General features: G+C 55.5%; 1 protein-coding gene across 1 annotated transcript; it reads left to right on the plus strand.

Moving 5' to 3' along the window:
- Positions 1-284: 284 nt before the first annotated feature.
- On the plus strand, positions 285-23,570 carry ADAMTS15 (ADAM metallopeptidase with thrombospondin type 1 motif 15). Its single transcript, XM_012783340.3, has 8 exons — positions 285-1,564; positions 11,478-11,610; positions 12,109-12,276; positions 12,515-12,798; positions 17,879-18,056; positions 19,034-19,215; positions 19,320-19,495; positions 21,129-23,570. Exons 1-8 carry the CDS (start codon positions 608-610, stop codon positions 21,901-21,903), a joined length of 2,853 nt encoding a protein of 950 aa, XP_012638794.1. The 5' UTR covers positions 285-607; the 3' UTR covers positions 21,904-23,570.
- The last annotated feature ends 262 nt before the right edge of the window (positions 23,571-23,832 follow it).

Here is a 23,832-nt window from a genome sequence, read left to right on the forward strand (position 1 = left end):
TGTGTCAAGGCACTGGGGCATAACCGAGGGCAAAACGCGAACCTAGACTCCAGCACTGGTTTCTTTGGCCAGCCCACGCCTCCTGCCTCAGCTCAACGCCACTCCCTCCCCGCCAAGTGGCTCTCCGCTCTGGAGGCGGGACCGAGTTCTCGGGTGGCCCCTGGAGGCTCGGGGCTGCGAGCTCTGGGAGGCTGGGAAGGGAAAGAGGGGAGGGGCGCCGACTGGGCAGTCCAAAGAGGAGGGGGCCTTTAATAGGCTCACCCAGAGCCTGGTTTGCTGCGCTGCGAGTGGCTGCGGTTTCGAGAAGCCGCCCGGCACCTCCCGCTAGTTCTCGGCTGCAAATTTTAGTCCTTGCACTTGACAGCGATTGCACTTAAGCTCCCAGGGCGCGCTTTGCTTGGAAAGGCACAGGTAGGAGGCGCGGGCTGCCCGGTGCGCGCTCGCTGCTCTCGGAGGCGTCTCCCTCCCCTTGCTTCCCTCTCCAGGAGCTGCCGGCTGTCCCAGAGCGTTGGTGGTTCCAGTGTGCTGGCTGCACTGAGCCCGTGTCCGCGGCCGGGCAGCCCGGCCAAGCCCCTTCCCAGAGCGCGGCTGTGCGCCGGCCGGCGCCATGCTTCTGCTGGGCATCTTTGCCCTGGCTTTCGCCGGGCCACTCGCTGGCGGCTCTGAGCCAGAGCAGGAGGTAGTCGTCCCCATCCGACTGGACCCGGACATCAACGGCCGCCACTACTACCGGGGGGGTCCCGAGGATTCCGGGGATCAGGGACTCATTTTTCAGATCACAGCTTTTCAGGAGGACTTTTACCTACACCTGACGCCGGATGCTCAGTTTCTGGCGCCCGCCTTCGCCACTGAGCATCTGGGAGTCCCCCTCCCGGGGCTCACCGGGAGCTCTTCAGACCTGCGACGCTGCTTCTACTCCGGGGACGTGAACGCAGAGCCCGACTCGTTCGCCGCTGTGAGCCTGTGCGGGGGGCTACGCGGAGCCTTCGGCTACCGAGGCGCCGAGTATGTCATTAGCCCGCTGCCCAACGCGAGCGCGCCGGGGGCGCAGCGCAACAGCCAGGGCGCACACCTTCTGCAGCGCCGAGGTACCCTCGGCGGGCCTTCCGGAGACCCCACGTCTCGCTGCGGGGTGGCCTCAGGCTGGAACCCTGCCATCCTGCGGGCCCTGGACCCTTACAAGCCGCAGCGGGCGCGCGTGGGGGAGAATCGCAGCCGGCGCAGGTCCGGGCGCGCCAAGCGCTTCGTGTCTATCCCGCGGTACGTGGAGACGCTGGTGGTGGCGGACGAGTCAATGGTCAAGTTCCACCGCGAGGACTTGGAACATTATCTGCTGACACTGCTGGCCACGGCGGCGCGACTCTACCGCCACCCCAGCATCCTCAACCCCATCAACATCGTCGTGGTCAAGGTGCTGCTTCTCGGGGACCGTGACACCGGGCCCAAGGTCACGGGCAACGCGGCCCTGACTCTGCGCAACTTCTGCGCCTGGCAGAAGAAGCTGAACAAAGTGAGTGACAAGCACCCTGAGTACTGGGACACCGCCATCCTCTTCACCAGGCAGGTGAGTTGATCTGCCACCTCTCTGGACCCAGATAGCCCCGTTCTCTTAGGGTCACTACCCTTAGCACTTCAAATACCCTTTGTGCCGCGCAGCGCCCCCAAATTTAAATTTCGTTCATCTCTTCCGACTCCAACTTTGGGGCACCCAGGGAGAGACCTCTCCTAGGCTCCACGGAGCTCGGGCTCACGTGCATCTGGGCCACTGCAAGAGCGCCGCTCTTTCCGAAGGTGTTGGCCTGGCGCGGCCAATCAGCGCCTCCTGGATCAGGCGCTAAGGGGCTGGAACCCAGGAAGTTGCCGCCCCGGACCCGCAGTTTGTCTCCACAGCCGATAGGAGGCGCTATGAGGATGGTGTTGAAGAGGCGGGAACCGTCCGCCCCAGTTGTGTGGGACGTCTAAGTCCTCTCAGGCACCTACCTCTTCCCAGGCTTCCTTTCACTGGCTGTAGAACTGGAAGGTGATCCAAGGTCAGCACCTGCTACATTTCTTGTGGGTAACATGTTGTCCTCGCTCCGTCTTGGGCCCGGAAAACCTGTATTTGGATGGGGGGAATCATTGGGATATTTTATGGGTTGCAGTAAAAGGCCAGACAAGTGCTGGGAGCATCCCTCCTTCACTGCTGTTTCTCCTGCTCCCTTCTCTGCTGGGCCTTGTCCAGGGGCATCCAGATTGTTCTGGGCAGGCAGGTTAGTGAGGGCGCCTGTTTGGGGCTGGGTCTGTTTCACTTGGAGTTGCAAGTGGAGTTTCACTTGGAGCTGAGTTGGGAAAATCTCTTCTTCCAATTCGTCCACGTGCTGTCAAGGGTGACCCGTTTGCACAGATGTACACCGCAGAGCAGAGAAGGCAAGGTTCCTTCTGCTCCCAACTCGCCAAACTTCTTATGACCACACTCGACTGCAGGGCTCTATCTTCTGCCCTTGCTGGGGTGGAAGTGATCTTAGTCAAGCTGAGCTTAGCCAAGAACATCTGGAGACTCCAGCTGCACAGGGAGGAAGATAGTGAGGATTGGGATTAGAAAGAGGGACCTAGACCGGGAAAGCAGCTTGGCCTCTCTCAAGTCTTTGCCTGGCATTCTATCTCAGATGAGCTCTGCATCTGTAAACCTTTAGAAGCGCAGGTGTTGGAGTGATCAGGCACTGTAAAGTTTCTGAATTTTGAGATTTGTCAGGTACAAGAGGCTGGGAGGAATAGGGCCATCCAAGTGATCTGCTTCCTCTGATTTTAGGGACTGTGACTTCAATTCATGCCATGCTCTTGTTTTGTCATGATCATAACCACAGCATTCTGGGGATGGCAGAGAATCCTTGATCACTTCTGGGTCTCTAAACCTCCACTTTTCCACATGGCCACTCAAAGCTGGACTGGCGCACGCGGGCTGGAGCTGGAGTCTTCCACAGTAACCCATTTGGCACAGCTAGTCCCTTCCTGGAGTTGAACTTCCTCCTTTCCCAGCCTTCTTCTCCTCCCACCACCTGGTTTCTCTAGGGAGGTCTTTGGCCTGAGTCTATTTCCTTGCTCTCATTCTTCCAAGTGAGGTCTGCTGAGCTGCCACTGCCCAGCCCCTGCGAGCACTGCCTGAGTCATGGGGGACTGCAGAGGAGGTGGCTTCAACCTCTGCACACAGACTAGCTCGGCAGTCAGATTGCTGGGCTAGAAAAAAAAGCAAAGGCCACAAACAGGATATCTTAACGGGCAAAGCAGCTGCCGCCCCATCCGGAATGCCCCTGTGGAGGTCATTCACTGGCTTGAAAGTTGCAGACCTCAGTACCTGCAGCCTGTGGCTAAGGCTGGCTTTTGGAACCAACCTTAGGAAGAGGACTTCTGCTGGAATGTGGGCCATGGTACCAGAAGGATCCCACCTTTTGAAGAAGAAGCAATCAAACAGCGCAACAACTTCTGTTTCTCAGTGGGGTGTGCTAGATCTCCAGGGGGCTATGTTGTCCATGCGTATTGGGTACAAGATGCATGACCACTGGGTCAGAAGCAGTGATGTACGAGATGTGACTTTTAGAAGCTGTCTTTCCCTTAGGAGTCTAAAGGGCAAAGCCAGAGAGTGGGGCAGCTGTGTTGGCAGGTCCATCGTCAAGGTACGTGCTTTATGCTTTAGAACAAACACCTCTCCTCCACCTCCTCAGCAACACAGACTTCAGGGCCAGCTGCATTTTGAGAGTCTCAGGAACTACTCATTCCCGAACTCCCCTGGGAGGAAGGTACAGTATTCGATGAGAACACCAGTAAACAGCTGCTTTTCCTAGACTAAGTCAGATGTGGTCTCCAGGAACCTCAACTGTCTGGAAAGGAGAGTACGTTGATCATACAACAAATATTTTGACAATTTGGGGAGTTTACTTAAAGATTCAGAATAAGTTTGTGGAGAAAGAGTGCACATCTAATTTTTCAAAGCAATTGGCCTGCAGGCTCATAACAGCAGGGTGAGGTCAGCACAGGATTGGAACCAGGATCTGCAGAGACTTGGAGCCAGAGTCTTTCTCATTTATTTCTGGGAGGAGAAAAGTTTCTCTGGCTTCTTGTTGCTCTGGGCAGCAGGAACCAGGCGTTTACTGCTGAGGCCCGATGGGCCCATACTCCCTGTGGCTGCTCGGTCTTTAGGTCCCACGCCGTGTGGGCAACCGTTTGTGGTGAAATGGCTTTCATTCATTTATTTGTACATTCTTTTAATACTTATTGAGCATCTAGTATTTCCAGGTGCTGTCCTGGGCTGTGGAGCTACAAATATTAATGAGTTGTGGCCTCAGGGCCCCAGGAATCACTGTGTGTGGGGAGCCCACGTGGCAACAGCTAATTACAATAGGGCGCGCTGGTGCCAGACAGAGGCTGTGGGTGGTGGGGTGGGGGCGATTCTCCTTAGCTCTGGAGCTGAGGAAGACAAGGCACAGGCTGGAGAATATGTGTGGACGAGGAAAGAAGCTTGTTTTCTACCTTGTAGGATGCCCTCTCTCCATTCCACCATCTGTTTTGCTATTTGTGACATTTCTTTCTTCGAACTGACTTTGCTTTTTAAGACTTGTAGTTTATGGTTTTTCTACTGCTTCTCCCTTTATTTATTTTTATTTTTCCTGTTGACCTTAGTATCACTTCATTTATTTATTTTATTTAAAAAAAATTATTTTTAGAGATAGGATCTTGCTTTGTTGCCCAGGCTGGAATGTCGTGGTGCGATCATGGCTCACTGCAGCTTGGAACTCCTGGCCTCAAGCGATCCTCCCACCTCAGCCTCCTGAGCAACTGGGACTATAGGTGTGCATGACCACACCTGGTTAATTTTTAATTTTTTGTAGAGACAGGGTCTTGCTGTTTTGCCCAGGCTGGTCTTGAACTTCTGGCCTCGAGTGATCCTCTTGCCTGGGCCTCCCAAAGTGCAGGGATTACAGGCATGAGCCACTGCGTCCAGCCTTACTATTGCCTTAGTGTCAGTCTGTTCCATTCTCTTCCTCTCACTCTTTTCGTCCATGCTCTCATCTTCCTCTTTTGTGATCTTCCAGGCAGGCTCTTTATGGTCTTTCTCTTCTCTCTTATTTTCTTCATTCATGCTCTGACCTTGTCCTGCTCACTTGCCGTTATCTTCTCATTTTGACCTTGAGCAGCGCCATTCCTGCAGGCCGGTGCTCTGTGCTGTGCAGAGTGGAACAGCATTCTGGAACCTCATGTAAAAGGATAGTAATGCACTTGTGATATGACAGTGAAATTAAGTGTTCAGATTAAAAAGAAGTTAATAAGGAAATGATAATAAATATATCACATATATCTCCTAATGTAATAAATTATCATGGTATCATTAGGATCTTTTTTGAAGTCAGGCCTTGATATATTTTAGGAGAGAGGGGCCATCAGTAGGTTTAATATTGAGTAGTTTGTCATTCTTGGTCACTAAATGGAAACTCAGCACCATTCCTTCTGGGATGGGGGGGGGGAGAGAGGGAGGAAGGAATGATTCCCTGTCTCCTAGGGTGAGTGTGGGAAGATGGAGGAGGAAGGTTGGAGGTAATCTTTTCATTTGTTTATTTGAGAGAGTCTCCCTTTGTTGCCCTGGCTGGAGTGCAGTGGTGTCATCATGGCTTGCTGCAACCTCACGCTCCTAGACTCAAGCGAGTCTCTTGCTTCAGCCTCCCAAGTAGCTGGGACTATAGGCACGCACCACCATACCCAGCTAATTTTTCTATTTTTTGTAAAGGCAGAGTCTCACTCTTGCTCAGGTTGGTCTTGAACTCCTGAGCTCAAGCAATCCTCCCACCTTGGCCTCCCAGAGTGCTAGGATCACAGGTGTGAGCCACCATGCCTGGCCTATTTTTTTAAACCACTGGTTAAGTCAGGAAGTTAAGGTAGGTTTTCTCCTTCCTTAGGTCTTGCTCTCCCCCCTGTCTTTGAACCTCTCTGTAGTTGTTCATCTGTCCCCCACCCCACCTTGCCTTGACACCTTGATGCAGGCATGTGGCACAGTGGAGAGAACACAGACCTGGGAGCAGGCAGACCTGAGTTTGAATTCAGGTGCTTGAACTTCCTAGCGATGGACATTGACTCAATCAGCAATTTGAACTTCACTTTCCTTACCCTTAGAATGAGGATAATGATGATGACATGATGCCTAACTTATGGGCTGTTGCACAGATAAGTTACTGAGTGTTTCAGAAAAGGCTCCCAATTATGGCTGTTATTATTATCACAAGTATATGTTTCTTGTTGTCGTTGGATGATTACCTACAGATCCCTTGCCAGAATTTAAATTTGGGATAGCCTCAATTTAAAGTATTCTGTCCCATTGCTCTTGCAAATATACTTAGTGCTTGTCTGATTCCATATTCCTGTTTTTGTGTAGAAACTGTGGACACTAGCATTTGCTAATCCTAGTGATCTATAAACTCCTTTAGGGCAGGGACCTCTTTACGTCTTTGTGGGCCCCCACACGGCCCCTGCTCAGTAAGTGATCATGGAAGGAAGGCTCAGACAAAAGTGCAAGGCCTGCCTGTGGCTATGGGTGCTTAGACTGTTCGCCTCCCTTCCTGGGATCATTAATCTGACTTTTGAGGCTGTCAGGCTGCAGGGTTGGGAGAGGGAGTCTTAGGTTCTTCTGGCATTTCATCTTGGCTCTTTGCCATCAGGTTTTGCCCTGGAGAAAGGAGGGGCCCCAGAGAGGAGTGTGTTGATCCACCTTGGAGTCAGCAGACAGGGTGCACAGCAGGGACGGGGTCAGTGTGTCAGTGCAAGTGTGGGGCAAGGAGCCAGGAGCTTGCTCAACCTGCCAGGCGCAGACGTTGCATGAAGAGCACTCTCAGCACCTAATCCTGCCTCTCCCTCTCCCCGGGACCCTCTCCACCCAGTGTCAGCCAGCACTAGCTTGAGCTCCAGGGAGGGGTAGTATGGGGTGGCCAATCTTCACTCCTGAGATTCTCCAGCCCTTTCACTCCTGGGGCGATGTGCACCAGGAGCAGTAGGCAGTCACGTGAGGGCTCAGCTCTGAGGCTGCACCGCTGGGACTTCAGTCCTCACTCTGCCTTCTTCCTCTCTGTCCAACCGTGGGCTCACTGTGTGGCCCTGGGCTAGTTGCTTACCTTCTCTGGGCCCGTTCTGTAAGATGGGACTTGATGATGGTATTTTCCTCAGAAAGCTATTGTGAAGATTAAATGGGCTAATACAGGCAGAGCCTTTGGAACTGTGTCTGACACATGTAGCAACTCAATAAATATTAAATATTATTATATTTGGTGGGCACTCTCTCTTGAAGTGATGATTTTTAGAGAAGGTTTAGTTTTCCTGCAATCTTTGGGTTCCTGTTCTTTCTCATTGAGGTAATTTTTGTTGTTTTGGTTACGTCAGTCTCTTGCAATAATACCATTTTGTACATCTGGAGGGAGTTATATGCCAGTGAAACCGAATCTGCTAATAGAAGTAACTAACCTTCCAGGGCGTGTTACCTTCTTCTTCTCCACCAGGCAGCCTTAGTCACATTGCCCAGGCACTGCATTGTTAGATTTTATTTCTTCTAGCAAAGCAATCCTCCCATCCTTGGGGATTACAAACAGAAATGGATTTGGGGCTGGCAAGGAAATGCAGTGATGCATGGCAGAGGTTCAGATGGGAAACAAGTTAAAGGGGCAGTATTGTTACTAGCGCAGGGAGCTTTTCACCAGTAATTACGGTACCGTAACTAGTGTGGTGGGATTTAGACTAAAGAACACAGCTTTGGATGCAGGATCCCATTCTTCACTTAACAGCCACATGGGTGTATAATCTTAACTCATTGTGCCTCAGTATCCTCATCTGCAAACTGAGAGGACAGCTCTGAAGTTCTGTGCATATAATGCTTGGATGCTGTCATGTGTCCGTGAAGATGGGCCGTGGCTCTCATGCCTGGGACTTCAGTGGAAGCATGAAATTGGCTATGTAAGAATGCATACATCTTCTGCCACATAAAAAAACTTAATGTGCTTGATTTTTATGGGTCCCTCTCTCTCTGTACTGCTGGAGAACATTGAGCATTGCAGTACAGGCCTGGGAAGTGAGAGGGAGAGGGAAGGGGGTCTGCAGGGAAGGCAGCTGGTGGGGGTCACGGTGGGGGTGTGTTTGGAGTGACTTTGGGGAGCACAGATCAGGCCACTGCGAGGTGTTATCCTTATGTACTTATTCAAATTGTGGCCCCAATCCTAAATTATTTTATAAGAAGGGACAGTTAGAAAAGAATAGTCTGGGAGTGTTAGGTTCTTGGCCATGATGATTCTTGGGTCATCTGGAAGAGCAGCTGCAGCTACACACAGAAATGGCAAATTGTCAGCAAAAGGGAGGCAGGCGGGGGCTGGGCCGGGAAATGCCTACACCCTCTAGGAGGAAGGAACCGGAACAGTGTCTGTTTTTTGGAGACAAGTGCTTGAGCTGAAGAGGTTAAGGCAATTTGAGTGCCTCTGAGTTCCTTCCAGAAGGGTGGAGACATTTGATGCCACAGATGAGGCACCACTGGGCTCCCGTACAACCGCTCGTAGGCGTTCAAGGCACTCCGGCCCAGCGGTTCTGCACCGAGTCCCTGACTGGGGGGAGAGGTCCGGGCAGAGCCCCTGGCCCAGACAGCTGCATCTTCCCACAGCGAAGGCAGTGATTTCTGCGGGGTGGCTGCTCTCAGCTACACCCTCACCCTCAGGAATTCTGCCAGCTCTTTCCTTGTTCCTCTTGTTTGATCCAGGGAAACCGGGATTTCTTGATGGAAAGAACAGGTTGCTCCTGGCCAGGAAGGGCCTGCAGCTGCATGTCTTTGCCGGGGAGAGAATCCACCCTCCCTGAGAGGAAGGAGGCTTTTGGCTGTCAGGACTTCTCAGCCACAGTGGTGGGTGCGGGGCGGCCCTGTGGCCCTCTTGGATCCCACCCTGGGCTCTCAATCGGGTCTAGCCGTTTCTAGGTGGGGCCAGGATGGTGAAGCGCCACGTGGGTGCCCTGCACTTATATGGGAGTTAGTGCTATCAGCTACATGACTTGGGGCAGTAGGCAAGATTTCCCTAGGGTTCTTTCCATTCTAAATGTGTTTCACTCTGTGGGGCCCTTTTATAACCCACAGGGCCAGAGAGGGCTGAGTGCCTGGCGACTGGGGGAGGAGCAGAGGCTTAAAGCACTGGACAGTTTTAGTTGATGGTTGGACTGTCCCCAGACCAGGGAGCTGAGGCCCTGAGGAGAGAAGGGACTAGGCCTGAGTCACACATCTACTTAGTGACGGGGCCTGGACCAGAAACTAGGCTTCTCGATTCTTATTCCTGTGCCCTCCTCCTTACACAGGGCAGCAATGAGCGTGCGGGGCGGCGTGTGCCTGGCGGACAGGCTCCCCTGTGGGCTGCAGCCATCAGGCTCGGATTTCTGGAGACCTCACCTTTGCCAGGACCCTACACGCTAGTGTCTAGGGACACACGGGCCCCGCGGCCCACCCCCTTCACTGTGCGCCTTCGTCCCTTCCTTCCCCATGGTGGCCCGCCACCCACAAGCTGCGCTGTGTCCTCCGGCAGCCACATCCCCTAAACTGATGGCTAGGCCAGCGTCCCCTCCCAAGGTTTGACCGTGGCTGTTTTCTAGGTTTCAGAACTCTGGGGAAAGCAAGCTTTCTGGGAAAGTGAGTCTTTGAGGAGGGAGGGAAACTGGGAAGAGAAGGGCATTTGAGGTTCCCCCGTGGGGTTCCCAGAGAGGGGGAAGTGCCCCGGGCAGGCACAGGCGGCCACCAGGGCTGGGCTTGCACGCTGCCTGCTGCTGACACCGGTGAACCCGGGTTCAGGCTGGTCACCCTTAGAATAACTGTTAGCTTATTAGGAGGTGTGACTGTCACCTGACCGTGGGAAGCCAAGTTGACTGCTCAGGCGGTAAACTTCTGAGTGCTTTGGATTAAATTTTGCTGATTTTTGGTACTATGGCTGCTTTTCCTCCCATACTCCCTGGCTCCACTCGCTGTGTTGCTGCCACCTCCACCCCATGCCAGCATGGGCCCACGCATGCAGACCTGCACACACGCACATGCGTGCAGACACGCAGGCCTAAAGAGAAACAACATCGAGAATAGCTCTGTGTGTGTGTGTGTGTGTGTGTGTTTATGTGAACCCTTTGGCTCTCGCAGGAGAACGACAGAGCTCTTTCTTCTGAGTGCTGTCTCAGCAGTTGCGGGCAAGTAGCTGTGACATGGGGGAAGGAGCACCGTGTTCCCAGTCATGCGGACACTCAGTGCATGTTTCTGCCCTGGGACTTGAACCTCTCTGAACTTCAGTCTGTGGACAGTGATAATCATCGTCGTTTCAGTGGACGTCATGAGGATTCAATAGGGTCATGCGTGCAAAGTGCACGCGTAGTGTCACCTTTAGTAAATCCTGGCCATAATTAACCATGACCATGAGATCCAGTTTGCACCTTTGACAAATAGATATAGCAGTATATCTGCCTCATAAGACGGCCATGAGGATTGGATGCGGTGATGCATGCAATAGTTCTCGTAGACTGTAGAGTACCTGTGCATTAAAGGCAGAGATAGCACGGAGAGAATGCCAGCATCCCCGGTTCAACACGTCTTCTCAAGGGGAGCAGGGTGTACACAAGCGTCTCATCCTATTTCCAACTCGTGAGCTCTTAAGGGATCTAGGTGTGTCGGTGGCCTGTGATGCTCCGTAAGTTCTCAGTAAGCCCCATTCCTCTGAATTCCACCGAAGTCCTCTGTCTCCCCTGGAGACACTTCCTGCCAGAGTTTGTCTCCGGAGCCCTCACTTCTGCAGCAAGTTATACTTCAGTACAGAACGAGGGGCCTCCCCGCTTGGGTTCCGATCTACTTGACTCGTCTGTCCTTCCCAGCAGCCTGCGAGCCCGTGTCCCTTGGAGCTTCTGTAGCCAGCTGAGCTGTGTCCAGATGGCTCGTGTCCTCCTCACTCTGCTTCCTCCCAGCCCGAAGAAGCCAAACCTCTGGCGGGGGTGGGTCTTCGGCCAGTGGCTCTTTGGCTGAGAATCCCAGCTTAATTCACGGTTGTCCTGAGAGCAGCCCGGCAAGGACCGAGGCTGCTCAGAGCTGGATGGGGAACGCGGTTGCCTTCCACCCCCACCTGCCTCCGGGAGCTGTGACCAGAACCACTTTTCTAGTCTGGAAGGCCGTCTATATAAAGCAGTGGCCCTTGTAGTCTAATTTCATACCTCCTAATTTCCTCCCAGAGGAATGCCCTGGGTAGGATTTGGGCAGAAACTTCTCAGGGAGCCGCAGAGCTTTTCCTTCCTGAGGCCTCCTCCCTCAGCCCGGTGGTTCCGTGGATGCCCACACCCCCCTGGGGAGAAGGTCGGGGCTGGGCCTGGTGAGGATGGGAGGGACTGGAATGTCCCTAGGATGCCCTTTCTTCCCTTCAGGTCCCTTCTGTCACTCTCTAACTTTGGGCTGGCTTCTGCTTGTCCCCACCCGGTAGGACCTGTGTGGAGCCACCACGTGCGACACGCTGGGCATGGCCGACGTGGGCACCATGTGCGACCCCAAGAGAAGCTGCTCTGTCATCGAGGATGATGGGCTCCCGTCAGCCTTCACCACCGCCCACGAGCTGGGTAAGGCTTCAGCGGGCTCTCGGGCGGAGGGGAGGAAGGCTGCCCCCGGGGCCCTTGCGGGTTTGCACAGGTGGGAGGACGCGGGTCTTTGCTCCCTCTTGCTCTGAAGCCCTAGGGCCCCTTTCTTGGGGTCTGAGTCTGCGTGGACGGTGGCTTCGTTTCGTTTCTTCTAGCCCAGTTGGCTGTGATGTGATCTGAGCACCTCTGCAGAGTGGCTCGTCACTTAGGCACCATGGGGAGAATATGTCAATGACAAGGAGACACACCCTGTCCCCATGGAGCCCACAGCCTGGTGGAGGGGACAGAAACCACAGGGGCATGACCTTGAGGACATTTGCAAAGCAGTCTGTCGATAGGTGGAAACGACCCCAGCCTGAAAACCGCGGACACGGGCTCTTGAGCTTTCTTCCCCCTGATCCTCCCGCAACGTTCACCCGCCCTGCGGCCTTCCCGCACAGCCGGCCGCTGCCCGCTGAGTGCTCCTGCCTCGCCCCACAGGCCACGTCTTCAACATGCCCCACGACAACGTGAAGGTGTGCGAGGAGGTGTTTGGGAAGCTCCGAGCCAACCACATGATGTCCCCGACCCTCATCCAGATCGACCGCGCCAACCCCTGGTCCGCCTGCAGCGCTGCCATTGTCACCGACTTCCTGGACAGTGGGCACGGTGAGCCAGGGCGGCGGAAGGAGCAAGGCCGGCTGGGAAGGGGCTTCGCTGCTGTCCCTGGTGGAGGTGCAGCCTGTCCTCTGTACCTGAGGTGTGCGTAGGCCCCTAGGAGTTGGGCTCTGACATGAGTCCATTCCGGTGGCTCCTTGGTCCATTCTCTCCCTGCCACTTGGGTTCTGGGCTAGGCAAACCTCACCTTCCCCAGCCCATCCTAAGGAATGTCCGTGGCTCTCTGCAGGCGACTGCCTCCTGGACCAGCCCAGCAAGCCCATCTCCCTGCCCGAGGACCTGCCGGGTGCCAGCTACACCCTGAGCCAGCAGTGTGAGCTGGCCTTTGGCGTGGGCTCCAAGCCCTGTCCTTACATGCAGTACTGCACCAAGCTGTGGTGCACCGGCAAGGCCAAGGGGCAGATGGTGTGCCAGACCCGCCACTTCCCCTGGGCAGACGGCACCAGCTGTGGCGAGGGCAAGTTCTGCCTCAAGGGGGCCTGCGTGGAGAGACACAACCTCAGCAAGTACAGGGTGAGTCGGGCAGAGCCCGCGCGTGGGACTGCTGGGGGAGGCTGTGGACCTGGGGCCTCCCCTGCCCCTGGCCTCCACTGGGAGGCGCCCATCACAGACTGGCTGTGTGATCATCACTGTGTCGCACTGCTGTGCTGTGACTCTGTTGCCTGTCTATGGTTCTGTCCCCTTCGCTACTCTTGAGACTGGAGAGCAAAGCTGTGGCAGGTCACAGAACCTGGTGAGGCCTTGGACACATGGGAACAGCCTTCAGGAGGTGGTCTCAGCCCCAAGCTCTGTGCCTCGTTCTGCCCGGGGACGAGCTCGGGTCCCACAGCTGAACCCCTGACATTAGGAGTGGCTTACCCACTGGCCCCCTCCTGTCTTCCCTTCGCAACCTCTCTGAGCACGCTCCACACCGGGGAGCTGGGGCCACAAGGGCAAACAGGGCTAGGCCTGAAACGCAAGGCGACTGGGGCAGGCTTCTGCAGCTTGCCACGTGCTGAACCAGGCTTCAGTTTCTTTGTTGTTGTTGTTTTTTTTTCATTGAAACATAATTGAACAAAATTTTTTCCTCTCTGATACATAGGAATAGCAATTAAACCAGAACAAATTCAGAGCTGAATAGAATAAAAACTTCATATCCTCAGGGCTTGTTTGGGGCTAGCACAGGCATTTATACTTTTCCAGGGGGGCATGAGAAGTCCTTCCTCCTCCTCGATCCTGCAGGTGACTGGCCCTTCCCCTCCGCTGTCCCCAGCCCAGGGAGGACTTGGTTCAGAGTTTTATGGGCACAGAGGCGATATTGTAAAAAGCATTCACCAAGCGCCTCATCAATTGCCTTGAGGTGGGGGTGGTGCAGAAGTATTTAAATCTTTTTCTGTGTCCTGGGAATGTATATTTAATTAAACCTTCGACCATCGACTGGGCAACAACCCCTGTGTTCAGGGACTGTGTAAGACACTGTGGAGGTCAGAAGCAGAAGTAAACACAGGCCGTGCCTCAGGGGCTCAGTCCGGGGTAGCTGGAGATGTAATTGTCACGCAAGGCACAGAGGCGTGTGTCGTGTGCTAGGCCAGAGCACGGGAGCAGGTCGCGGGTGAACGGGTTGAGACATGAGTGACGATTTGAGAGGACTGCGAAGATGCTGAGGAGCAGGTTGGATGTGACGGGAGCCCGAGGGAAGAGTTGGATCTCCACGTGCAGAGATGGAGCGAGGCAGGGGCTCCTGGGAGGGCTGGGTGGGAAACATCTCTGGGAAGGTCACTTGGGGCCAGACCACAGTGCCTGGACTGCTGGGCTGATGTTTGCCCTGGGAGGTCCTGGGGACAGGCGGGTCCTGGCCAGCGCCTCGTCTTGGGAAGACGGGGCTGGAGGATGCAGAGGCTAGCTGAGAGGGTGTGGATGCAGGAAATGGGCTGAGAGGCACCGTCTTTCCATGCACTTCCTGGAATTCTCAGCCTATCATCAGCAAAGCCCACTATGTCTTCAACCTCTGTTCTGGGCAGTCCCTCCGCTACCTTGTTTGAACTGAAACTTGGCCCCTCCCAGAGGACACTGCCGTGATTGGCCAGGTCAAATCACCAAGTGATCTTACAAATCACTGCAGCCCCCAGGGGTCTCAGTTCCAAAGATCCCACTCTGATCTCCAAGGCCCTCCTTCCCGGCCCACCCCCTCTAGGTTCTGGATCCAACAGTCCTTCCGTCCCCTCTGGGCCCACAATCCACCGATGTGACCGTCTCCCAGTCTCCCCGTTCCTCTCACTCTCCGCAGGGCCTCGTCTCGTCCCGAGTGAGCTGAGGCTGCACGGTCCTTTGTTAAGGCTGCCCCTCACACGCACTCCCGACTCACTTGTCCCTGTCCCTCTGCGTCACACTCACTTGGACAAGCCGCCACCTGGCTTGACTCCAACTCACCTGCTCAATTGTACTCGCACGGGAGGATATGGCTAGAAGGACACGTGCAATTGTGCTCACTGGACTCAGTTTAAATTTGTGACTTGGAAACTAGGTGGCCATGATGCTGCCGGGAGTCTCACAATTCATTTCCCGAATCCATGCACTCGCCCGACCTCCTAAACCATAGTTCACGATTCCCCTCTCTCCTCCTGTGACCAGCACGCTCCTCTGCGTGTCCAACTCCTGCTGGGGACCTTTTTTCCTATTTCACTAAGGAAAAAGAAGTGATCTGCTCCTTTTTCCGTCCGACCCGCTTGCATGCCCACATTCCCCACGCTCGCCCTCACAGCGGGCGAATTGCCCGCGCGGGTGCGGGGCCCTGCCGTGTGCTCTGCACTAGAACTCTGGCCCCTCTCTCGACCTCTCACCTGTTCTAGGACGTCACTCATCAGCTCTCTCCCCTGCAGTGCCCGTCTCTCCGCTCTTGAGTTGCCTCATGCCCGTCAGGATCCACACCTGCCGTCATTTCTCCTGCCTTACACGACACTTCTCCAGATCCCACTTCCCCTGCACGGTCCGAGGTCTGTTTCTCAGACTGCCCTCACGGCCGCGCTCTCTGCAAGAGCTGAGGCAGCTCGCTGTCCCCAGCCCCTGCCTTCCCACTCTGCTCTGGAGCCACTGTCAGGCTTTCCCTCCCACTGTTCCTCCAAAATAACTCTCATGAAGGCCACCCGAGGGCCTCCACGGTGCTAAGGGCAGTGCCTGTTCCCTTTCCTCACCTTGCCCGACCTGCTAGCAGCATTTGAGGCCCCCGTGCCTCTCTGCCCTGCAGCCAGGCCCACTGGCCCCCAACACTGCCCCTCAGTCTCCCTGACCACCCTGCCTCACTCTCTCGCTGTCTGGCGGCCGGGTGCTCCGCGGCTCAGTCCCTACCCTTCTCGCTCTGCACACCCGATCTCTCAGGTGAGACGTCTAGACCGTGGCTTTAAGTGCCCTTTAGAGCTTGAAGTCTCCCACATTGGCACCTGCAGCCCGCACCTCTCTCCCTAACGGCAGAGTGGTGTGTGCAGGTGAACCTGGACGTCTCCCCTGACATGCATCCCGAACACGGCATCTGCAAAACTGAGCTCCTCGTCGGCTCCCCCGAACCTGCCTTGTCCCCCACATCCCAGTTGCTCGTGCCCAAACCCTTCTTCTCTCACACACCCACATCCGGCGTCTCCGCAGTCCCTGTTCAGAGCAGATCCCGAATCCAACCATTTCTCCCCACTGCAGCTGCTTCGCCCTGCTGAAGCCGCCACCCCTGCCCTGGGCCACCGCAGTGGCTCCCGAGCGGGCCTCCCAGCCTCTGATCTCCTCCTTACTGACTGTGCCCGCCGTGGCTGCCTGAGAGACCCTTTCCAAGTGGATGTAGATTATGCCACTTCTCTGCTGGGACCCCTTCGGGGCCTGGCCCCATCTCTGCCCTCATGTCCTGGTCCTCCACCTGGCTCGCGCTGTCTGGAGAGGCTGGAGCACTCCAGGCCTGCCCTCTCCAGGGTCTTGCTCCCTCGCTCTGCCCTGACGCGTGGCCCACACCGGCTGCCCTCAGGCCTCTGCAAAGGGGGCTCTCCCCGAGCCCGCGTCAGAGCAGTCCACCTCACGGAGGCCCTTCCCAACCCTCACCCGCCTGCTTTTAACCCCTTCCAACTCTCTGCACGCACTGGCTTTGTTATTTATCTTCTTCTCCCCCAGTGGGATGTAATGGCGCTGAGGGCAGGGACTTGCTGCGAGCGGCGTCTGGCATGTAGCGAGAGCTCAGCAGATGTTGGCTGAATGACTGAACGAATGCCACAGGGCAGGGGCACACGAATGTTTTTCCTACGAGTGGGTGGGAAGAAATGATTCCAGGTAAAAAACAAGTGGCATTGTCTCAGAAGCACAGGAACAGCGTTGAGTACTGCAGAGTTGGAGAGAACGAGGCCTCGGCACGACTCGCAGGCCTCCGATGGCCGTGGCTGCCTCTCGGGAGGGCGGCTCCTGTGGCGAGATGGAGGGCGGCTCCTCAGAACCGCATTGCGAGGCGCCGCGGAGCGAGGACGTGGAAGGAGCAAATGTGGCTGACTCAGGGAGTGAGCGGATGGAATGAGGCGGGACCCCAGTGTGAGGAGAAAGCAGGGTGAAGGGAGAGTGGTGGTTGTTTTTACGGCATCACAGAGACATGTTGACGCAGTGAGGCAGGAATGAACTGACAGGACAGACGGAATAAACATGCTGAACATGGACATAGTCAAAGCATTCACATTCCGTGCGGCCAGTGCCCGGTTAGCCCCGTGTTCGTCCCTTTATGGGTGATCCGTGACGCAGGTTTAAGCCCAGGCTTTTACACCTGGGCTCTCCCTCTATTGCCCAACTGACGTGTGTTCAGGGGGTGAAAACTCCTTTTAGTGTTGTCTGAGAAAAACATCATGATGGCTGTAAATTTTCTATCCCCTCTCTATCCTCTAAAAAAAAAAAAACCCACTGCATAATTCACCTCAAAGCTAAATAGACAGACCTTTAGAATTTCTTAATAGCGTCTTATTTGTGTCTCCTCTTAAACAGTAGAATGGCTTATAGTGACACTTTCCCAAGTGCAGCTTCTGGTTAAGATCAGTTTGGTCTGGTATAAAGTCTGAGTTATAGAACATTCACAAATAAAAACACGCGGATATCTCAGGTGGCATTGTATACTGGCGAGGACGGGGGCTGAGACTCCTGTGAATGAGCTGACAGTAGATATGGGCGCCCTTTGAACCCCTGCACGGGGTACGTGGTGCTAGGCCTTTTCCTGCATCATTCCTGTCTTCCGTCACCTCAGATCTGAGTATTGCCTGCAACCTGAGGCCATTGCCCACTTGCTCAAGCCTGGTCACATGGTGTGGTGAGGGCAGAGGTCAGCATGAAACTTGTGTGCCTCACTCCGTAGCCCATGAGGCCTCTCTCTTTTGAGCAGCCTCATTTGTGCCTAGGAGCAGGTGTATTTGCTAATTGATCTGTTGCAGTGCGGGCCCTGTGCACGCTGACCATTTGCGTATCATTTTTTCCCTCTCGGTACAAAGTGAATTGATTCTGGTGGGGCAGGATGGGAGCTTGGAGGCTGTGCCAGTGCAGCTTTTCTACCAGCTAAGGGGCTGGTGTGGCACCTGGACCGCTGAGGAGTATAACAGGCTCTTCCTCGCAGGTGGACGGCTCCTGGGCCAAATGGGAGGCCTACGGGCCCTGCTCGCGCACCTGTGGCGGGGGTGTGCAGCTGGCCCGGAGGCAGTGCAGCAGCCCCACCCCTGCCAACGGGGGCAAGTACTGCGAGGGAGTGAGGGTGAAATACCGATCCTGCAACCTGGAGCCCTGCCCCAGCTCAGGTGAGGAGGGGAGGGCAGCAGCAGCCTGGGCCCAGGGGAGGCAAGGTTGGAGGCCCCCACCTCCAAAACTCTGGGTAATTCATGGCCACAAAAGGACTACTCGAGATTCCAACCCCAAGACAAATCCTGGGAGTGGAGAGGTGCATATTCCTCTCGGGACCATTCCTGCATCTGCTCACCTTTGTCAAGGGTGTGTCCTTCCTGAGGCACAGATTTGGAGACTGAAAGACTCAAGGGAGTGAAACCCTACAAGCCCTCGTAGCTAAGTCCCGAAAAGGGCACTTGGTGAGGAAAAAACTACATCTTTATTTTTACTAACCTTTCCATCTAAAATTTAGTATTTTCTTTAGTTAGGCAACAAACTACAACAGTGTTAGGAGTACCTGTGACTTTGTCACCAGTAGGAATCGTGGATATTTTCATATGACTTTTCAGTTGTTGCAGAATTCTCAAAATGCCACTTAAGCTCATCCCTACTTCAAAATTGCAGTAATTAGATTCATTATTGAATCTTGTTATTTAATGCATTAATAAAGAAGCACATATATCACAGATTTGTTTCAAAATACATTGATAGTTACATATCAATAGAATTGATATGCTTTGTAAATATATATAATTTATTTTATGCATTAAATAACATTAGTCTGAAAATAGTCTCAACAGACCACTGAAAGATTCCATAGCATGAAAAATGTTTAGGAAACCTGCCCTGGAGGGAGTTGCAGGCTAGGTCACCGGAGGAGGGAGATACTGCTCGAAGGATGTGTTTCGGTTGGTGCCCTGCATGCTTTGGTTCCAGCCTGCTTAGTCCTTGGAGATGGGCATGTCATAGCTTCGCAGAGGGACATCAAACCACCAAGGGTGGAGAGGGCTGTTCCGAGCCTGGCAGGCGGGGTCCCCTGGGAGGGAGGCTCTCCTTTGCACCCCTCAGGTCACTGCCTTTAGCCTCCTTCTCATGCTTCCTCCCTCCCCAGCCTCTGGAAAGAGCTTCCGGGAGGAGCAGTGTGAGGCTTTCAATGGCTACAACCACAGCACCAACCGGCTCACTCTCGCCGTGGCCTGGGTGCCCAAGTACTCAGGCGTGTCTCCCCGGGACAAGTGCAAGCTCATCTGTCGAGCCAACGGCACCGGCTACTTCTATGTGCTGGCACCCAAGGTGAGTGCGCTGCGGGCTGGAGAGCCGGGCAGGGAGCAGGTCTTTGGGAGAGCCGCCGGCTGAGCTGCCCAGCTCTTCCTTCTCTTCCCTCCTGGGTGCTGCAGGTGGTGGACGGTACGCCGTGTACTCCTGACTCTACCTCCGTCTGTGTCCAAGGCAAGTGCATCAAGGCTGGCTGCGACGGCAACCTGGGCTCCAAGAAGAGGTTTGACAAGTGTGGGGTGTGCGGGGGAGACAACAAGAGCTGCAAGAAGGTGACCGGAGTCTTCACCAAGCCCATGTGAGTCTGGGTCCTGGAGGGTACCGCCAGGGAGCAGGCAGGAGGGGTGAGTGGAGTTCCCTCTGGGCCTTGGAAGCTCAGGTTATAGGGGGTGAATGTCAGATCCTGGCCTGGGCCCTTGCTGTTCTAGGGTTGACGTTCACTCACTCACTCGTCTCTTCATTCAGCAAACCAACATGAATGCAAAGACAAATGCCCCAGTGGGACCCACCTAGCAAATGATATTAAGGGAGATGGCAGAGTCGTTAGGGTCTCTCTAGCATAGGGTCTCTCTAGAGTAAGACTGGCATTCAGAGCTTAATTCCCCATTTTCTGCTTGACCTTGGGCAAGTAACTCAGTCTCTAGACTTCTAGAGTTCTCACTTGTAAAGTGGGTGTAATTCTAATGTATTTCACATGTGCTCTTGGGAGGAGGAATGGAGTTGGTCCAACTAAAATGGTTCACATAGTACCTGGTGCATAATAAATGCTTAATACCTGTCCATCATCATGATGATGATGAGGCTGAACCTGACAGCCCACCACCCTCTCCCTGGGTCTGAGGCCCTGCCCTTGGGGATGGGGTTGAGGTGAGATGGCAATAAATTGCCAAGGGACAGCTGGTGAGAGGTTGGGACTGAAAGGGCCTCCACTTCCTGGGAGATGTCCCTGGGCCTCTTGTAGCCCAAGCTCCAGTGTCTGGGGCTCCCCGGCTTAGCTTTCTAAGGTCAAGCACATTCCCTTTGGAAAGTCCTGACCCAAGTTCTGGAAGAAGTGGGGGCAGGCAGGGCAACTTAGGTCCCAGTTGGGGGTTGGCTCTGAAAACTTGGGAGTCCAGGTGCTGACCATAGGAAGGCCAAGATGTCTGTCCCTGAGCCTTGACTATCCCCCTGGACTTGACACCTCTATGGAGCCCCTAGGTGGGTGACACACAGGGAGGACACCCAGCCCCTTCTCTGGGAGCTCAGGTGCTGTAGACAGTTGGTGTTCCAGGCCACCCTTCATAGGGACCTGTAGTGGGGAGGACACCTGGGGAGTGAAAGGCACATGCCCCAGACTTGCTTCACTGTTAGGGGCACATGTTCCTTTCACAGCCTGTTGGAGCTGGCAGGAGCCTTAGAAGTCATCTAGCTTAACCCACTCATGGTACAGAGGAGGACACTGGAATGCAGAGACACTGAGTGGCTTACAGTCACCAGGGTATTGGTGTCTGAACCGAGGCTGAGTTCCATTCTTGCCTCCAGGGCCTTGCACTTCCCCCGCACTGAGCTCCCAGCCCTGGGCTTGGGGACCAGCGACTGATTTCCTTCCCTTCCTGCCCCATCCATGGCTGCTGTCTGTGGGGTCCTCGCTGTGTGCCAGGCACTGTGCTACATGCTTATGTGCTGCGGCTTATTTAGTCCTCCTTACAATCCTATGTGTGATTACGAGCTGCATATGACAGGTGAGGAAACGGAGGCTTGGAAAAGCCACGTGACTTATCTGAGACCAACCGCTAAGCAAGGAGCAGGAATCTCCCTGACTCCAAAACCTGTGCTTTTACTCCCATGCTAGACTTCGCCAAAAGATAAATCTGCTGAAGAACAAAGATCTTGGAGTGTGAGGCCCTATGCCCACGCTCGGTCTGACACACAGTCCCCCTTTCTGACCCCAGGCACGGCTACAACTTCGTGGTGGCCATCCCTGCAGGCGCCTCGAGCATCGACATCCGCCAGCGCGGCTACAAGGGGCTGATTGGGGACGACAACTACCTGGCCCTGAAGAACAGCCAAGGCAAGTACCTGCTCAACGGGCACTTCGTGGTGTCGGCGGTGGAGCGGGACCTGGTGGTGAAGGGCAGCCTGCTGCGCTACAGCGGCACGGGCACGGCGGTGGAGAGCCTGCAGGCTTCGGGGCCCATCCTGGAGCCCCTGACCGTGGAGGTCCTCTCCGTGGGGAAGATGACGCCACCCCGGGTCCGCTACTCCTTCTATCTGCCCAAAGAGCCTCAGGAGGACAAGTCCTCCCACCCCAAGGACCCCCGGGGCCCCTCTGTGCTGCACAACAGCGTCCTCAGCCTCTCCAACCAGGTGGAGCAGCCGGATGACAGACCCCCGGCGCGCTGGGTGGCTGGCAGCTGGGGGCCCTGCTCTGTGAGCTGTGGCAGTGGCCTGCAGAGGCGGGCCGTGGACTGCCGCGGCTCCCCCGGGCAGCGCGTGGCCTCTGCCTGCGAGGCAGCCCACCGGCCAGTGGAGACGCGGGCCTGTGGGGAGCCCTGCCCGACCTGGGAGCTCGGTGCCTGGTCGCACTGCTCCAAGAGCTGTGGCCGGGGATTTAAGAGGCGTCCACTCAAGTGTGTGGGCCACGGAGGCCGGCTGCTGGCCCGGGACCAGTGCAACCTGCGCCGCAAGCCCCAGGAACTAGACTTCTGCAGCTTGAGACCATGCTGAGTGGGGGCGCCCCTTTCTCCCCCTCACTCTCTGCCCCACTGGTGTGCTGGTTCCAGCCAGCTGGAGCAGTGGGCAGAGGATGGTGGCCAGGGGCTCACGCCACGACGTCACCCACATCCAGGGACAAGGACCGTGGGCTGGGGTGAGAGGTTCCCTCATCCTCCTGGCCTGGCCGGGGGAGCTAACCAATGCACAGTCTACCTCAGGCCCGCTCCGCCGGGCCCAGTTGCCGGGAGAGGTGCAGGTGCTGGCAGAGGTGCTGAGGCCCAGTTTCCGAGGGACCTGGAGGATGGGCACCTCCCAGGCAGTACTTCAGGGACCCCATCTGGGATGTACAGGCTGCTGGAAGAGCCATGGCCCAGCAGCTCAGCACCCTTGGGCAGCCCCGGAGCTCTGAGCCGTCTCTGAACAAGGCAGGGTTTTCATGGTGCTTTTAGCCCACTTTTCTTTGCTGACGGACACGGACTGAACAGTGAAAACTGGCCGGGTGGGATGGAGCCGAAGGGAGAGTGAGGTCCGGTGGCACTGGAGCTGGCCACTGTGTTTGGGAAGAGGTGGGTGAGCCCAGGGAGTCCCGCGATTTCTCATCTTCTACTCTTGACCCTCCCTTAAGGATCAGCCTCTCCTCCCTCTCATGTCCAGGCCTTAGGACTGGTGGGAAGACGGCCACTTAGGTGTCCTCCCAGCTCTGCAGGGAGGAAGTCAGCAGGGAGCAGCCGCCTTCTTTAAGAGAGAGCCGCCATGACAAAAGACGCTGACGCTTAGAAGGTGATGGATTCTGTGGCTGAGGCAGGGAGTTTGAGGAAAGATCTGGAGTGTTCTGCTGTCCCTGGAGTTAGGGTGGTAGATGGTGAGCTGTGGGCCTGGCTTTGGGGGGTATCACTATGGATAGGGAGGAGGAGGTGCCGGTTCTAATGATTTCCTCCTCCAGAGAGGCAGGTATAAACGAGGCTGGTGCTGTAGGCTCTGCGTTGCTGCGGAGAACCCCCAAAGTGGCCACAGTCCTGTACCTACCGCAAGGGGACGTGCCTTGGAGGGCCAAGTGCTGACGTGCCTGCAAACGCGTCTCCATCCCGACAGCCACTGCGGTCTGCTTCAGGCACGTCACGCTGCATCCTCCCCAGGCCTTGGAGATGGGGTTCACTGTTCGCTACCTCAGATTATTCTCTCTGGGAACCCACCCCTGTCCCTCCCCCGGGACAGTAGCGCCCTGGTCCTTTCACCACACCCAGCTGTCATCTTCATAGACTGAGCTGCTGCTCCGCCCCAGAGAGAAGTACGTGAGCTCAGCTTCCTGCTCCCACAGCCTGGCCACCTGCTGGGGCCCCAGACATGAAGACAGGGTCTCTCTCTTCAGGTTTCTTGGGAGCAGGTTTCAGGAGGCACCAAGAATCAATGACTTGACCCAGGGGAACTGCCAGAGACTTGTCTGTCTTCTAGATCTGGCAGGGGAGTAGAAACCCGGACATTTCCTATCGCTCCAAGTGGGGAGATACTTTGAGATTAGAGCTCCTTTGGCCAAGCAGGGTATTTCTTGAAGGTGCAGATCCCAGTGTGGACATGGGACATTTTTCTTCTGAGTGTAGGTCATGAGTCCAGGATCTCAGTGGAGAACTTCACTGAGATAACTTCAAAGCATGTGTCTTCCTTGGGGGGTGAGGGGTGGGGGGTGGGGGGTGGAGATCAGTCCTTTGATGTGGTTTTCCCTTATAGTCAAAATCCACAAACCAACCATCCACCAAGCCAGCCAGCCCTCTGGGATGGTGTTCTCATGTTTTTACCTGTTGAGTCCTGGGCTGGAGCCGTTGGACAGAGCTCTTGCAGAGGCTGGGGCCATGCAGATCTCTGAGGCGGGGCTGCAGTCTCCCCTGAAGGCTGGATCGAGGGGGAGTCCCCCTGCACCAGTGAGCACGGTGGCTGCAGGGACAA

This window comes from Microcebus murinus, chromosome 4 (assembly GCF_040939455.1).
Source record: "Microcebus murinus isolate Inina chromosome 4, M.murinus_Inina_mat1.0, whole genome shotgun sequence".
Classification (NCBI taxonomy): Eukaryota; Metazoa; Chordata; class Mammalia; order Primates; family Cheirogaleidae; genus Microcebus; species Microcebus murinus.

Excerpts from the sequence above, each read along its gene's own strand:
- ADAMTS15 (XM_012783340.3), top strand. The coding sequence starts at position 608 with ATGCTTCTGCTGGGCATCTTTGCCCTGGCTTTCGCCGGGCCACTCGCT. Across the intron at positions 12,799-17,878 it reads ACAACCTCAGCAAGTACAGG|GTGGACGGCTCCTGGGCCAA; the intron begins GTGAGTCGGGCA and ends TCTTCCTCGCAG. Across the intron at positions 18,057-19,033 it reads GGAGCCCTGCCCCAGCTCAG|CCTCTGGAAAGAGCTTCCGG; the intron begins GTGAGGAGGGGA and ends CTCCCTCCCCAG.